This window comes from Balaenoptera musculus, chromosome 7 (genome assembly GCF_009873245.2).
Source record: "Balaenoptera musculus isolate JJ_BM4_2016_0621 chromosome 7, mBalMus1.pri.v3, whole genome shotgun sequence".
NCBI lineage: Eukaryota > Metazoa > Chordata > Mammalia > Artiodactyla > Balaenopteridae > Balaenoptera > Balaenoptera musculus.
In genome coordinates this window covers 104,648,492-104,663,658 of record NC_045791.1, presented here as the reverse complement: position 1 = coordinate 104,663,658, position 15,167 = coordinate 104,648,492, and the positions used below count along the sequence as shown (strand labels likewise).

The following is a 15,167-nucleotide window of genomic DNA, read 5'->3' as shown; positions in this document are numbered from 1 at the left end:
CCTTCACGTCTATTCACAGACCTGATTTGTTTGACCCATGACCTTTCCCCATTCATTCTATTTCCTTCCTAGTATGAGGCTGGGACCAGGGCCCTGGTGACTGACAGCCCAGCTGGGGCCATGCTCACCTTGGACTGCTTCTAGCTAACAACTGGGTTCCATGGAAGCACTGGTCCTGGGAGATTCCTGCTAGACGTGGAACTTCTCCAATGGGCAACTTGTGCTTAGGGACCCTCCGTCGACCTGGCCCATCATTCTCAGAGCTGCACTGTGGTCTGAAGCTCTTCCTACCCAATCCTTCCATCCCTCTCTCCTTCCACAGGTGTCAGACTGCTCTGTGGCCTGAGGGGCTCTCCCTGTCCACTCCTGTCCCTTTCCCTTTATCCTTCACAGGCCTTTCCCCTAGTAAATCTGTCAAATGTCTAATATTGTCTAAGCATCTGCTTCTCAGCCTCCCACCCACCCACCTTACAGTGTGATCAGTTGATTGCAGTGGATCCCTGAGTTGGCCGGAACAGGAGTTATCAACAGCCCCAGGCAACGGGTCAAGAGTGGGGAGGTTGCTGGCTCCTCCTACCAAGTAGGCTGGTTTTTACTGGCAGCCCATCTTTGAGAAAAAAATGAGTATTTTATCTCTTGCTGCAGCCCGAAGCCTTTTTATCTTATTCCAGTGAAGTTCCTGATCTTTTTATAAAAAAGATTGTTGAAAAGATGGTTTCCTTGAACTTTCAGAGGGAATTCAGAGGATTAATTTTTTAGAGTCTCTGCTCACTCTACCATTAGCTGGAAGTATTTTTTTCAACCTAATTTCTTTTTGCTAGTCCATAGAATGGTTTTCTAGCTTCAAAAATTACCATTTGAAAAGCTCCCATTTGAAGTCATTAAGGGGACTTCCCTGGTGGTCCAGTGGTTAAGACTTCTCACTCCCATTGCAGGGGGCCTGGGTTCGGTCCCTGGTCAGGGAACTAGATCCCACATGTCACAACTAAGAGCCCACCGCAACTGAGACCCGGCACAGCCAAGTAAATAAATAAATAAATATTTTTAAAAAATGAAGTAATTCAGCAATTCAAATGTGACCTTTAGGATGGTCCTGCTGAAGGGCGCTGATAGCTGAGTTTTGTCTCTTTTCCACACAAACACCTGGTACAATCCACTCAGACAAATCCCAGCATCCTAGAATGGATGCTTTCCGTCAGGCCATTTTTCTCTGTTTTTCATCGGTTTGTTCAATTCAGCCATGTTGTGGGCTTGAGTTTGGGTTTATCTTTGAGCATCACCGATTTTTTCTTGGCCACTTCAGTTCTGATCTTTGAATCATCAGCGATGTGCGCTGGGTTCACCCATGGGGTCTGCCTGAGCATGACCCAGCCAAAAACAGATGCCCAAGTTCCTTTTTTTGCAGTCTTGTCGAATCTCTTTAAGCACAAGCTTGTATTTGTTCTTATCTTTGTGGTTCTTGGTTTTCTGCTGTTTCTGATGTTGAAGGTGACTTCTCTGAGCCAAATGAGTCTTCCTCTTTGGTGCTGCAACACCTTTCAGTTAGATCGGATTGGGTCCTTGCCTGTTCTTCTCACCATTTTTGAAACTTATCTTGTCGGTTCCAAACTATTCTAGCTATTTTTTGAGATAGTCTTGTTGGATGGTTTGGCATATTTTGTTGGGAGGGGGTAGCCTGCTAGCTTGCATTTAATTTATTCCAGGCATCCTAGGGTTGGGGCAGTTGCACCTGGGGCTCATGCTGCACAACTTCAGGAGGTGCCATTCACACAGACCACAGGAGTCCGGAGCTTTTGATATGAGTAAATACATTTTCCTAGCTCTCTCATGACATAAACCTATAAGAAAAGTTAGCACATAGGAAAATATAGAATTTTTGGAAAGCCACCAAATCAAATAATGTATATTACATATTTACTATATAGTGTTCAATGGATGAGAGATATATGTGTTTTTTTGTTTTGTTTTTTGCTAGCAGTTAGAGGGGGTTTTGGAATGGCATTCTCTCTAGGGTCTTAAAAGTACTCAGCTCCTTCCTTCCCAAGGGCTTGTGACTTCCCTCTCTCTGCTGGCTTCCAGCTTCCAGCTGCAGCCTTGATCCTCTTGTCCCTGAGCCCAGCTCTAATTTTCTACCCGTCCAAAGACCTTTCTTTGCCTTGAGGAGACCTCAAGCCCTTACTTCATTCCCTCTGGGAATGTTCTTTCTTCTATGTTTCTCCAATTTCTGTCTGGTTTTCTCCTCGGAGAACAAGCGGCTGTAGCAGCTTCAGACTTTATCCTCCCAACTCCAAATCCCAAAGAAAAAGTCCCAACCCCCTTCCTAGAAACCCAAGCAAGAGTTTCATTGCTTTTCATCGCCTCTGGGTCAATTGTTCATCCCTGGACCTATAAATGAACCAGTGACGGTGTCCAGGGGAATGTGCTGCACTGATTGCCACCAGCCCTACATTCGGGGGTGGGGTCAGCTCTGTCCAACCTTCGGGGTGGGGGTGGGGTGGAGTAGAGGGGCAACATATAAAGAGGAGCTGGGTCCTGAAAACAGCATTTGAAGCTGTACAATCTGCAGCTCCAGTCAGCCTTGCCCTAGTTTTCATGTTTCCAGTTCTGTGAAGTTCACTGTTTGATGAAACCAGTTTGGGTCAGGGCTTATGTTGTTGTTACTACTTTCAACAGAAAGACTTCTGATTGGAAAAAAGGGACAGATGTTTGTGCACAATTCTGTTTTTATTAAAGATAAAGGCACACACATGTGTGTGTGTGTACAGAAAGAGTCTGGGATCATATATATACTTTATATATATATATATATATATATATACCCATACATATATATATATATATATATATACACATACACATATATATAAAGTAACAGTGGTTCTATCTGGGCAACAGATTTCGAGGTAATTTTTCTTCCTGTGTCTTCTAATTGTTATTCAAAGAGCATAGATTGCTGTGGGAGAAAGCGGTCATGTTTATGATTCTTGACAAAGTCGTTTGAATCCATCAGTTCTAGAGAGTAAGAGGACCTTCATCTCATCTACTGTTGACGTTGTAGGAAGGAACATGAGCCAGAGTGAGAACTGCTCCTTCCACGATGTGGATGAGCTGATGAAAACCGTGCAGCTGGCTGTCCACATCCCCACCTTCCTCCTCGGTCTGCTCCTCAATCTGCTCGCCATCCGAGGCTTCAGCTCCTTCCTGAAGAAGAGGTGGCCCTGCTACGCTGCCACCTCCATCTACATGATCAACCTGGCGGTCTTTGACCTGCTGCTGGTGCTGTCTCTCCCATTCAAGATGGCCCTGTCTCACGTGAAGGCTCCCCTTCTTTCCTTCTGTACCCTAGTGGAGTGCTTCTACTTCATCAGCATGTATGGGAGCATCTTCACTATCTGCTTCATCAGCCTGGACAGATTCTTGGCCATCCGGTACCCGCTCCTGGTCAGCCACCTCCGGTCCCCCAGGAAGACCTTTGGGATCTGCTGCGCCATCTGGGTCCTGGTGTGGGTGGGGAGCACCCCTATCTACAGCTTCCATGGGAAAGTGGAAGATTACAGGTGCTTCCACAACATGTCTGACGGCACCTGGAGTGCCAAGGTCTTCTTCCCTCTTGAGGTCTTTGGCTTCCTCCTCCCCATGAGCATCATGGGCTTCTGCTCCTACAGGAACATCTGCATTCTGGTCGCCCGTCGGGACCACACCCAGGACTGGGGCCAGCAGAAGGCCTGTATCTGGACTATCGCGGCCAGTCTGGCTGTCTTTGTGGTCTCCTTTCTCCCCGTCCACCTGAGTTTCCTCTTGCAGTTCCTGGTGAGGAATGGCTTTATCGTGGAGTGCAGAGCCAAGAAGAACATCATCTTGTTCCTGCAACTGTCCATGTGTTTCTCCAACATCAACTGCTGTCTGGATGTTTTCTGCTACTACTTTGTCATCAAAGAATTCCGCACGGATATGATGGCCCACCAGCCTCCCAGGGCCCAGCTGGTCCTCCAGGACACCATGACCACCATGGCTAAGGGAAGAAAGCTGTGCCTGGAGGAAGGAAACCTCGGTCTGAATTCCACAGCAGATACCTCTTCTTAGGGCTCTGATGTGGTGGGCTGACACATGGCACATTTACTGGTGTGCCCTCCCTCTGACGCTCACTTGAATGCCATCTTTGCTCACTGTGGCCCCAAAACCTTTCCCCAGCAGCCAGACAACTTGATATAAACACTCAGTGTCTGGGGAGCTCTGAAGAACCTAAGACCCAGGTGAATTCTTGATTTCTAAGCCTAAAAAGCATGCGGTGGAAGAATTGAGAAAGAGAATGAGACCATCTGAATAAGGCTGTTTCTCAGCTCTCCTCTGTCCTTCTGTTAGGCTAGAAGATTCTGGAAAGGAAGAGAGAGAGGAGTTAGGAGAGAGAATCAAGAGGGTTGGCATGGAGGAGAGATGGAGTGGGAGGGATGGACCAAGCTCCTTTTTGGTTTGGGGATCCCGGCGTGGAGCAGTTGTACTTTGTGGTCTCTTCTGGAGATCTGTTGACCCATGACCTCACAGAGATGCCAGCAGAGTGGGTGACTGGGGAGAGCAAGTATGTGCAGAGAACCCCGAGTTTTCTATGGGCCTTGGAAAGGCCTGGAAGGCCAGCCAAACTTTCCTGTGCGCAGGACAAAGCTGCAGAGGGACTGAGGCGGGCTGGTGTGGACCAGGATTTGTGATGTTGGGGACACTTTGTGAAAATAGTGGGGACAGAGTGGAAAGGCACTGGTGACACCTGAGAGCCACGAGGGGGCAGGATATACCTGGGAAAGGTAGGAGACAGGCCAAGGGCTGGAATTGGACAGCCCCTCCCCCATTGCCACTGCACTGGCCCAGGGGGAGGAGAGGCAGTAGAGACAAGCCTGGGAGTGGGAAATTTCTGGACATGACCAGTTTGCTCTCTTGAACAGGCTGGGATGTTGTTGATTAGATTCAGTTTCCTTGAGAATGATGAGAAGGAATCAGGCTCGATTCGGTTCAGCCAGAGGAGAACAAGGTGCTTGTCTTGCCCACCTGCGTCCTGGCTGGGCAGCCGGCCACGGTGGCACCGTCCACAGAGAGGTCCCTGTCCAGTGGCTGGGAGGGAGAAGATGAGACAGCCAGGAATAGAGGAACCATCTCGACGACACAGGGCTCTTGGCAGTGCCTCGCTGGAAACTGTAAACGATTGAATCATAGTTTGGACTGGGCTTCTCTAATGCTCTAGAGAAGGGGCAGTGGTGGCAGCTGAAAGCCTGCCAATGACTCAGCTGCTCCAGAGAGTGAAATGATGATCAGGATAAATTGTGGGGTGGTTTGCAAGACGGAGTGAGTGGGATGAGAAGCAACAAATGAGACTTAATGTGAACAGGGGGGAAGACTTTAGGAAGAAAAGCAACCACCTCATACCTGCAGGAGAAGAGGCGTCCACCGCTGAGCGGTGGACGGAAGGGAGGGGTGGCTGTGTGGGGGGAAAGAGGGCGATTTAGATAAAACCCTGAGGAAGGAGGAGGTGAGGTTGGGTAACAGTCTCAGGCTTGAAGCACTGGGGCTCTGTGAGGGGTTGGGGTGTGAGACCGGCAGGAAGGATGGAGGGCAGAGTGGCTTCCTGTCTGAGAATCCTCAATTTGACTGAGAGCCATAGAAGGGCAGAAGCCCCACCTTCTCCCCGCTCCCCTGCGGTCAGTGGTCAGGTGGCACTCTGTGGGGCTGGAGGGAACGGTGAGGAAGAAAGGGTAGAAATGGGTGCAGAGCAGGGATCACGGCCAGGGCCAGAGGCTCCCGGCCCTCAGACTGGGCCTCCATGAACCGGCAGCCAGAGTCAGGAGCTCTGCAGACCCGGAGATGAGTCCCGCCCAGCTGCTCCAAGCCCTGGACACTCCTCCCCCTGCCTACAGGCTTCACAGTCCCATGGCCATCCTGGGCCGAGGCAGACTCGTGCTAGTCTCAGAAAGCCAGACATGTACCCAGCAGGACACTGGGCTGGATGCGGTCAGAGCCCATGTGTGGGTGGAGTTAGGAACCGCCCGCCTCCAATTTCTCTCTTTGCCCTGGGAGCTGGGAGCCTGCCCAGTGGAGCTGAGTGGCGCGGTTCATGCTGCAGTTGTATTTACCAGCGTGCTTAGGGCCAGACAGGCTTCTAAAGAGGAAAGGGATGGTGGGCCCTGATGACCCATCATCCCCAGTGATGTCTGTAAACATACAGTCTTGTCTTGAAGGCAGCATGACTCTGCCGAGCCAGGTGACAGAGGGCCGGAGGGGAGTATAGACTCACAAGCTGCGTAACTGTTAGGTGTAGGTCCTTGGAAGGATGTGGCAGACTGGGGTTGATGTGACCACTGTGGAGGTGAGCCTTGGGAACCGCTGACTGATCCCAACACACTAGGGGAAGGAGATGGGCCTCTTCTCTCTCCCCAGGAGGACCCATCCTGACTTGCATGTCACAGAGGAGCCATCAGGGTCTGTGGGAGTGGGCACAGGTCCAGAGCTGCAGGCTAGGCTGCTCTGTAGGAGGGTCCACACTCTGGGCTAAGTCTGGCCCAAGATCAGCAATCAGGCCCAGCAGGCACAGAAGGGGCAGAGGGTCAGGGTTAAGGTTAGTGTGCTGATGTACCCAGAGCCCACCCTGCAGCAAGTGGCAGTCAGTGAGTTAGGGACAGCTGAACTTAGCTGTGGAAGAGGCTGAAATTTTCACTACTAAAACCAGTGGAGGCTTAGGGACATTGTCTGGCCTTATTTGTACTCCTAATCTGGAAAAATCTGAGATACACAGGGTATATGTACGTGTGTGAAACTGGGACAATTAACTGGAAAAAATAATTTGAATAATCTGATTTGCCAAATAAATAGATTCCTATGATGCTGAGTAACCTTGTCTTGGGCTACCCTTATTGACTTCAGAGAAGAGCTGGTTGCTGATGGCCCTTGTCAGGTGACCCAATAATCTTGGTCAAAGGAACTATGAAGGGACCACGTCGAAGAAGCCACCTGGACACGGAGTCTGGGAGCACAGAGACCCACCCTCTGGCCTGCCCCAGGAGCACAGCTGGGGCCTGTCCCAGGTGGCCAGGAGCCAGACCCTGCAGGGTCTAAATGTAGCCCTCACATCCACTTGGGTACTTGGTTCTCCGGGGCAGCAACTGGGCCACACAGACCCCACAGGCTGTGGTCCCTCCAGCTCTGAGTCTGCTCCACCCTGCTCCCGCCATCTTGTCCCACCACCACCATGACACTGGAGTTGCCTCCAAAGGCTCTGACTCCTGTGCACACATTGTGTGGCCCAGCTCAGGAGACCTGTTGACCACTAACAGGCTGAAGACACAGAGCCAGTTCTCCAGAAGTCCTCCACTGATGACCCCTCCCTTATCTGACCACCCACAGAGTGATCTGTTTCTCCCAGGTTATATCTGAGTTTTCCTTCATGGCTCATCCCACGTGAATCCTACTAACCTATCCAGAGCTCCTGGAGAATGTGAACAGCCAGGCCCTGGCCTGGGCCACGCCGTTCTCCTGAGTCCCCCACAGTCCTGAGCACAGCCCCGTTGTGGCCTGGGTGCCAAGGGATGACTGGGGGCATCCTTGCTCCCTGATGGCTGCTGTGGACTGAACTATGTCTCCCCCCCAAATCCATATGTTGAAGCCCTAACCCCCAATGTGATGGTATTTATGGATGGGACCTTTGGAAGATACTTAGGTTTAGATGAGGTCCTGAGGGTGGAGCCCTCATGATGGGATCCGTGCCCTCATAGGATGAGGCACCAGAGTGCCTGCTTCCTCCTGCTGCATGCACTGAATGGGAGCTCCATGAGGACACAGTGAGCAGACAGCCTTCTGCAACGCAAAGAGAGAGCCCTCAGCAGACATCAACCCTGCTGGCACCTTGATCTTGGACTTCCAGCCACCAGAACTGTTGTGAAAGCCAACAGGTCTGTGGTACTTTGTTATGGCAGCCTGAGAAGGCTGATTCAACAGCCATCTTCTGCTGACCCAGAAGCCACCCACATCTGGGCCACATCCCCTCAGGGGCAAGGACTGACCCTCCCTTGGAATATTGGCCCCCAGGGAGCATTTGCATGGAGAATGTTAGTCCACCAACTGCATTTGCCACTATTTTCCTACTGAGTCTCTCTCTGGGGACCCTGTGAAGCTAAGAGTCACTGTGTGAATGCTACGTGTCTGCTACAAGACACGAATGACATTTGTAGTGAGATAACAGCCTTGTTACCACAAATACACAGTGATTGCACAGATGCTTGAAATGGCTGACACCTGGTGGGCACCTGGAGAGACTAACAGAGGTTAAAAAGGATTCTGTTGAGAGATCAGTGAGGAGAGAAACTGAGAAGAGCAACCGTGTGGGTGTGAGGAGAGTCTGGTGCGCAGAACAGTCACGAGAAAGGGACAGGGACGCTCCTCCCTAGGAACCACGTGGGGATGGTGGTGATACCCACACCAGGCCACCCTCCATCGACCCTAGAGGGTAGGCTGTGCTGTGCGCAGTGACCTTCCAGGCCCACCGTGAGACCCCACTGCCGAGGGGGGAGAGGACTCGAAGACCCACAGAAAAGTGCCACAGAAGATATTTTGGGGGGAACAACCCCTGAAACTACCACTGCAGCCGCCTCTGGCTTTCTTCCACCCAGAGCCGGCTTCTCAAGTGAGCCCAGGACTCAGAGCCGTGAGTGGGCGTTTGAGGGAGAGCGTATGGCAGGCGGGTCAAGGCGGACTCGGGAGCTGGGGGTGGGAGGACAAACAGACGCCCCTCTGCCCCAGTTCAGGCCCCACCCCCTGCCACAAGCCTGCGAGATGTGTCCTCTGCACAAAGCCGCTGCAGGAGGGCCCACAGGACGCTTGATCGGGAGCTAAATGTGGCCCTCCGTGCTTTGAAGTCTCCGAAGCCCTGTCACTTCAAAGCCTGACATCACTTCTGCCGGGGGTGGGGGGGGCAGGGGCCCTGAGTTCACCTGGAAGCCTCAGCCAGCCTTTGTTCTGGGGGCCTCGCTTGAGCAAGTGTAACCCTGCGAGGGAGGCTGTTGAGACCTGAGGCTCCGAGGGGCACCTACAGTCACGCAAAAGGCACCTCAGGGTGCGTCTGTGTAATGAACGTCTCTGTGAAGTGTGTTCCGCTGCCAGAGAGCCCTCTCTGAGGGGGGCTCGGGGCTGCACATCGTGGGCGACGGTGCACAGACACGTGTGCGTGGCTTCTCGTTCAGGGAGGGGTGAGGACCGGTGGAGGCTGCAGAGAGCTTTGCAAAGGTTTGCAGTTATCAGACCTGACCTGGCTAAATGCAGAGGATCCAAGTAGCTGATCCGCATGGATGGCGCCTGAACGAGGCGTCCAATGACCCAGGGATCGTTGGGTGAGGTCCAGGGCCAAACCACAGCTCTTGGAGTGGATGGTGGGGTTTCCCTGAAGGGCAGAGAGGCCTCATGGCCACGGGTCTGGGATGGTCAAGGAAGTGTCCAAAGTACTGGCACCAGACAGGTGGGCAGACCTCCCCCCAAGATGTGCCAGATGTTGTTGCCCCTGGATTCTGGGAAGGGCCGCCTCCAATGGCAGAGACAAGCCTCTTGGCTGTGCTTTTCTTCCCGTTTTCCAGTCTGCAGCACAGACTTAAAGTGGGAGCCAGGGTTCAGCTCTCACTGATGGGAATCCAGCATGTGCAGCAGAGTGGAGCACGTGTAACTGCAAACCCAGCAGGCGTCTGGGGGACTCGTCAGCATGTCCTGGGGCAGGAGACCCAGAAGTACTTGCGGAGGGGAAGCTGGCAGAAAATGGACATCTGCACTGATGGTTCTTGGAGTATTAAGAAAATTTGACTTCAGAGGCTGGTACATTTAAGTCACATGGATAAAATAGGGATGAAAATGGATGTAATGGAGCTGGAAACTCTTGCACGCTGCAAAACCCATCCCTAGGGAGGGAATGGCGTATAACCCGCAGGGCTGCCATAACAAAACACCACAGACTGAGGGGCTTAAACAACAGAAATTTATTTCTCACAGTTCTTGAAGTCTGCGTTCAGGGTCCAGCAGTGTGTGGTTTCCCACGAGAGCCCTCAGCCGCCTTCTCACTGTGTCCTCACGTGGTGGGGACGGAGGGAGGGAGGAGGACGTGCACGTGAGCTCTGGTGTCTCTTCTTATAAAGACACTGATCCTGTCGGATCGGGGTCTCACTTTTATGACCGCCTTTTACCTTAATCACCTCCTAAAGGCCCTATTTCCAAAGCAGTCACATTGGGGTTCGAGTTTCCACATATAAATTTGGGGGGAGGGGTACCATTCAGTCCATTGCATGCGGATTTACTCTGTGATCTGGAGCAAAAGAAGTGTTGTGCTTCTTTTGTTTCTTCAAATCGAACGTCACCTGCTCTGAACTCATCAAGCTTTCCTGTAGGATATTCCAGCTCCATCATCTGGGGCTTCCTCCCTCTCCCAGGACCTGCACAAGTCCTAGGGATGGGGTCCCTCAGTGGCTGCACTATTTACAGGGGCCTCTGAGTCTCAGGTCACACTGGTCACAGCTGTGGCGTCCACTTAACAGGCCCTTCAAACACTTGGGCATGAAGCTCATCCCCGCAGCCCCGGAGAACTTGGTGTTAAGTGGTCTTTTCCCTTCAAGCCCGAGGCTCCCTTCGGCCATCCTGCCACTCCATGGGGAGGCGGAGTCTTGTCCTGGCTCTTCTCGGGAACCATAACAGCCTGCACCTTCCTAGGCTTGGGGAGCTGGTGCTCTAACCTCGCTGAGCCCGGCCACACTCCTCTGTACTCCCCACCCACAAAATCCTGCAGGGCTTTCTTTACCCGACCTCTAGACAAAAAACCTGGCTTCCTTTTCAGGCAGAGGGAATGGAAGAGACTTTCTTTCTTTTTTTTTTTTTTTGGAGGGGGGGAAGAAAAATTGAATCCTGTTTTTTTTTTTAAAATTAATTATTTATTTATTTATTTATTTTTGGCTGTGTTGGGTCTTCGTTTCTGTGCGAGGGCTTCCTCTAGTTGTGGCGAGTGGGGTCCCCTCTTCATTGCGGTGTCGCAGCCTCTCTTGTGGCGGAGCACAAGCTCCAGACGCGCAGGCTCAGTAGCTGTGGCTCACGGGGCTAGTTGCTCCGCAGCATGTGGGATCTTCCCAGACCAGGGCTCGAACCCGTGTCCCCTGCATTGGCAGGCAGACTCTCAACCACTGCGCCACCAGGGAAGCCCAATCCCGTTTATTTTTAAAACCAAACCACTAGGAAAATATATCACAGTCTTGAAACGGCAAACAGACAGGCTATGTTATCATTTCAAGTAACAAGGTCCTTATCAGAACTATAAGGTGCTAGAACTGGAGCAAGAAGAACGCATGTCACAAAGTCCCAGTCAAAAGTAGTAGTTGGTAACAGAGGGCTGTCCTTCTTTTGCACTAAAGGAGTCACAGCTCGTCCCCAAGCTGCTGACTTTTTCTCCCTTGACCTTCGTGTTGCCAAGGGATTGTCTCAATAGAGCTCTGTTATTTCAGGGGGCAAAGTAAGTAATACTGGGTTTAGGCTTTCACTCTATTCTGTTCTTTGAAAACCAGATTTTTCCAAGACCAGTACTTCATAACTCTCTTAATTAAGCAGCCAACAGTTCCTCTTTCACTCTTCATTCCTGAATACTAGCATATGGCACAATCAAAATCTTCTTTGCCTTCAAGGGTGAATGTCACTACAAGATTGTCCTGTCAGTCTGCTGCAGACAGCCTCAGGGCCCACCATGGCTGCCAGTGAGAGGGAAGGTTTGCTTCCCCTACCGGTGTGATATCGTTTCTTACGTTTCTGCAGGGTCTCCAGGCTGAAAGATGTCATGTGTGAGAATTTTAAGAAATGCACATCCACATCTTGATGGCCAGAAATGGACTCTTTCAAAATTTTTATCCAAACTACCTCTCCCAACTCTACATCTTAAATAACTTCATGCCCTTGTATATAAAACAAAACCAAGCAAAACAAAACCCCAGAAGCCCCCTTTCCCCTTCTAAATTAGGGACCTCATGGCTTTTGTTTTATTACAGTTTGTGGAAAATGTAGTGGTGATCCTTCTGGTAAACAGGAGGTTGGCAACAATCAGAAACACCTCTCCTCACACTCCACCAGATCATAGGCGGGTTAGATGGACCTGCCAGCCTGTTGGTATCTGTGTACTAAGAGAATCTGGTACTTTGGAGGGCTCTGGTTTGGTACAAGGGAGATTCCCTATTGCCAGGATAAGCCCTGGCCACATGAAATTCAGGCTCACAAAAACTCTCCTGTACTATCTCTGACCCAAATTTTAGCACCGGTGTTTTCCATTTCACTTTCTAGGATTGAAACACAAAGGAACCAGTGTCCAGAGGCAAGTGACCTAGGCCTGAAACTTGCTGCCATCCTTAATTTCCTCATTCATAAACTTTCCTTAAAGACCCAAATCCCCATTCCTCTTTTTAAATAGACTCCTGCCCTCAGCCCCGCTGGCCAGTAGCAGACATCTATTTCCCAATGGACGAGAGACACTCCTTCATCTTCTTGGTCATGGTTGGGGAGAGGTTCATGTGGTCATCCCCACACTTGGTCACGCAACTCTCCAGCCGCCGCTTCACCTGAAGCTCTTTACTCCCCGCATCCATTGAATCTTTGGCTTTGTTGTTGCAATGCATAGTGCACCGGGCCAGGCGGTCCTGGAACTTCTCCAACTCTCTGGTCCCCAGGGCCTGGGCTTGAGCCAGAGGTGCACGGCAGCGCTCAGTGCACTGGTGCACTTGCTGCACGGACACCTGGCTGACCTCACAACAGCCGGCGCTGCACCAGAACCTGAGGCCCTGCATCTTCCGGATGTTCTCTCTCCAGACTCTTCATCAGGGGACCACCGCCTCCTGCACCCAGAGCTGCTGCAGCTCCGCCATGGTGACCCCACGCTGCTCCCTGCCGCGCCGGCGCCCACATGGATTCCCGCCAGAAGAGGCTTCTTACCAGCTCACCCTTGTCCTCGTGGTCCTGATGGGCAAGTGCCCTCTGTGATCTGTGAATGGAACCCCTTTCAGCTTCGATTCAGTTCAACTGGCATCGTATTTCCTGAGCAGCCACTGTGTGTCCACTCCTGTGTGGGGCAAGAAGGCCAGAGCAGGGAGCTGCTAGCCCCTCTGAGGGACTAGTGAACACCTGGGGATCGGAGAACAGGGCCATTTCCGAACCCAAATCGCCTGCAGGCCTTGGGTAGGGCATGTGGTTTCTAAACTTCAAAAAAATCTCAATGGCAGCGTGAATGGCAGGACACGGTGGTCTGATGTGTAAAACGATAAAAGAGGAGCAACCATGGTGGGCGGGTCCCCCGAGCGACTCTACAGAAGCACCCCAACACCAGATGCACATGTGGTGCATCCTGAGGCCTGTGGTCTGAGTGGTCAAGACCGTGGGGCTCCAGTGGTACCCAAAGGCCCCCCCATCACCCACACCTCCTCCCAACCCCACTCTCTCCTCTCGAAGGCCTGGCTTCCACCCCAGGCTGGAGCCGCAGAGTGCCCTGCAGGTTGGGTGTCCTGAAAAGCTGTCTCCAAGATGGAGCTCAGCGTGTGGGCGGTTTGTTAAGGAGTGTTCTCAGCACCAACGCCTGTGAAGGGAGGGGACGGAAGCAGTAGGAGTGATGGAGAAGCTGAGCCGGGATGCAGGCCCAACTGCGCCTCAGCCAATGCCCGTGAGACCCCTGCAGCTGTGAGGTCCGTTCAGAGTCGTCCCAAGTTGGAACGGGACTCCAGGCCTGTAGACCCCACGTGACCCAGTCTCAGATGTGGGCCTGGGAATGTGCGACCTTGGATAGGAGGTCCCCTGCGCTGAGGACCTGAGAGCAGCTGGGCAGTAGGTCCTCACTGGAGCGGGGGTGCCCGGGCTGCTCGCCTCCACCAAGAGGCAGGCAGGCACGACGCTTGGTGGGCAGCTCAAGCCACTTGGCTGGACCTCCCAGCTGCGCTCTGGGAAGGCGTAGGCGGCCCCAGGAAGCAAGTGGCTGAGTCTGAGACAGGGTGGGAAACAACAGAGGGCAGAGTGGGTGGCCTTGTCTCAGAAAGGAGTGCAAAATGGACAGCTAGACAGAGAAAGTCTCCAGGAGCTGAGGCAGCTGGAGACCTAGGTGCACAGGTACGGGGCCTTTAGAGAAATCAGACCCAGGGTCTTTGCCTTGAAGTACCTTTGGGACTCTGTGAGAGCACGGAGTGTGTTCAGGGCAGAGCCCCATCCTGAGTGGGCAGGCCGATGGGGTTGGGGCTACAGGGTGGGCTTGCTCAGTGCCCAGCTGATGCCTCCTTGGCTCCTGGTAGCTGGATGTCACAGAGGATCAGCTGAAAAAGCCACGGTATCAATGATGTGAATGAGTGATGTTCAATTCCAAGGACCAAGTTCAAACATGTCACCTACTCAGGGCTCCCTCCTCCCTCGGTTGGGACACTTGGGAACTGTTATGGACTGAATGTTTGTGTGTCCCCTACCCCAGTTCATTTGTTGAAATCCCACCCCCTCCCCCCAATGTGATGGTATTAGGAGGTGGGGTCTTTGGGATGTGATAAGGTCATGAGTGTGGAGCACACATGAATGGGATTAGTGCCCATATTAGTGCCTGTATTAGTGCCCCAGAGAGCTCCCTTGCTCCTTCCACCATGTGAGGACACAGTGAGAAGTCAGCAGTCCGGGACTAGGAAGACGGCTCTCACTGGACCCCGACCATCCTGGCGTCCTGATCTCGGACTTCCAGCCTCCTGAACTGTAAGAAATAACTGTCTGTTAGCTGTTTAAGCTGCCCAGTCCATGGTATTATGTTACAGCAGCCTGAACTAAGACAGGACTCAGTTTAGTAATTAGTTAGGTTGAGAAAATGTTATTTACCGAAGTTCCCCTTCAGAAAAGAAAGTATTGGGGAAAGTCCTTGGAGGTGAAAATGGGAGGAACTGTCCCAAGAGAGAAAGGGGCCAGGATCTATTGCCTCAGAAAGGAAGGAAGGAGGAAGGGAGACAGGGGAGTGTTAGGAAGCAGGAAAGAACCAGAAGGATGGCAGAGGGCATGTGTGACCTGGCCGATCTCTAGTAAATGATGAAAATCTTGCAGTGCCTGGCGTGAGCAAACGTTGTGGAACGAGGGAAGGAAGTCGTGGTGGCTGATGGCCTGAAGCAGTACGGAAAAGA

The 15,167-nt window shown here is 52.1% G+C and overlaps 2 protein-coding genes across 2 annotated transcripts; one reads left to right on the top strand and one right to left on the bottom strand.

Annotated features, from left to right (window-relative positions):
• Window positions 1–3,066: 3,066 nt before the first annotated feature.
• GPR55 (G protein-coupled receptor 55) lies at window positions 3,067–4,083 on the top strand. The gene has a single exon (XM_036857676.1). The coding sequence runs from the start codon at window positions 3,067–3,069 to the stop codon at window positions 4,081–4,083; it is 1,017 nt and encodes a 338-aa protein (XP_036713571.1).
• An 8,405-nt stretch (window positions 4,084–12,488) lies between these two features.
• On the bottom strand, window positions 12,489–12,902 carry LOC118897730 (protein FAM136A-like). Its single transcript, XM_036857011.1, is given in 1 exon segment — window positions 12,489–12,902. A coding segment is annotated over 1 exon segment (414 nt).
• Window positions 12,903–15,167: the final 2,265 nt, after the last annotated feature.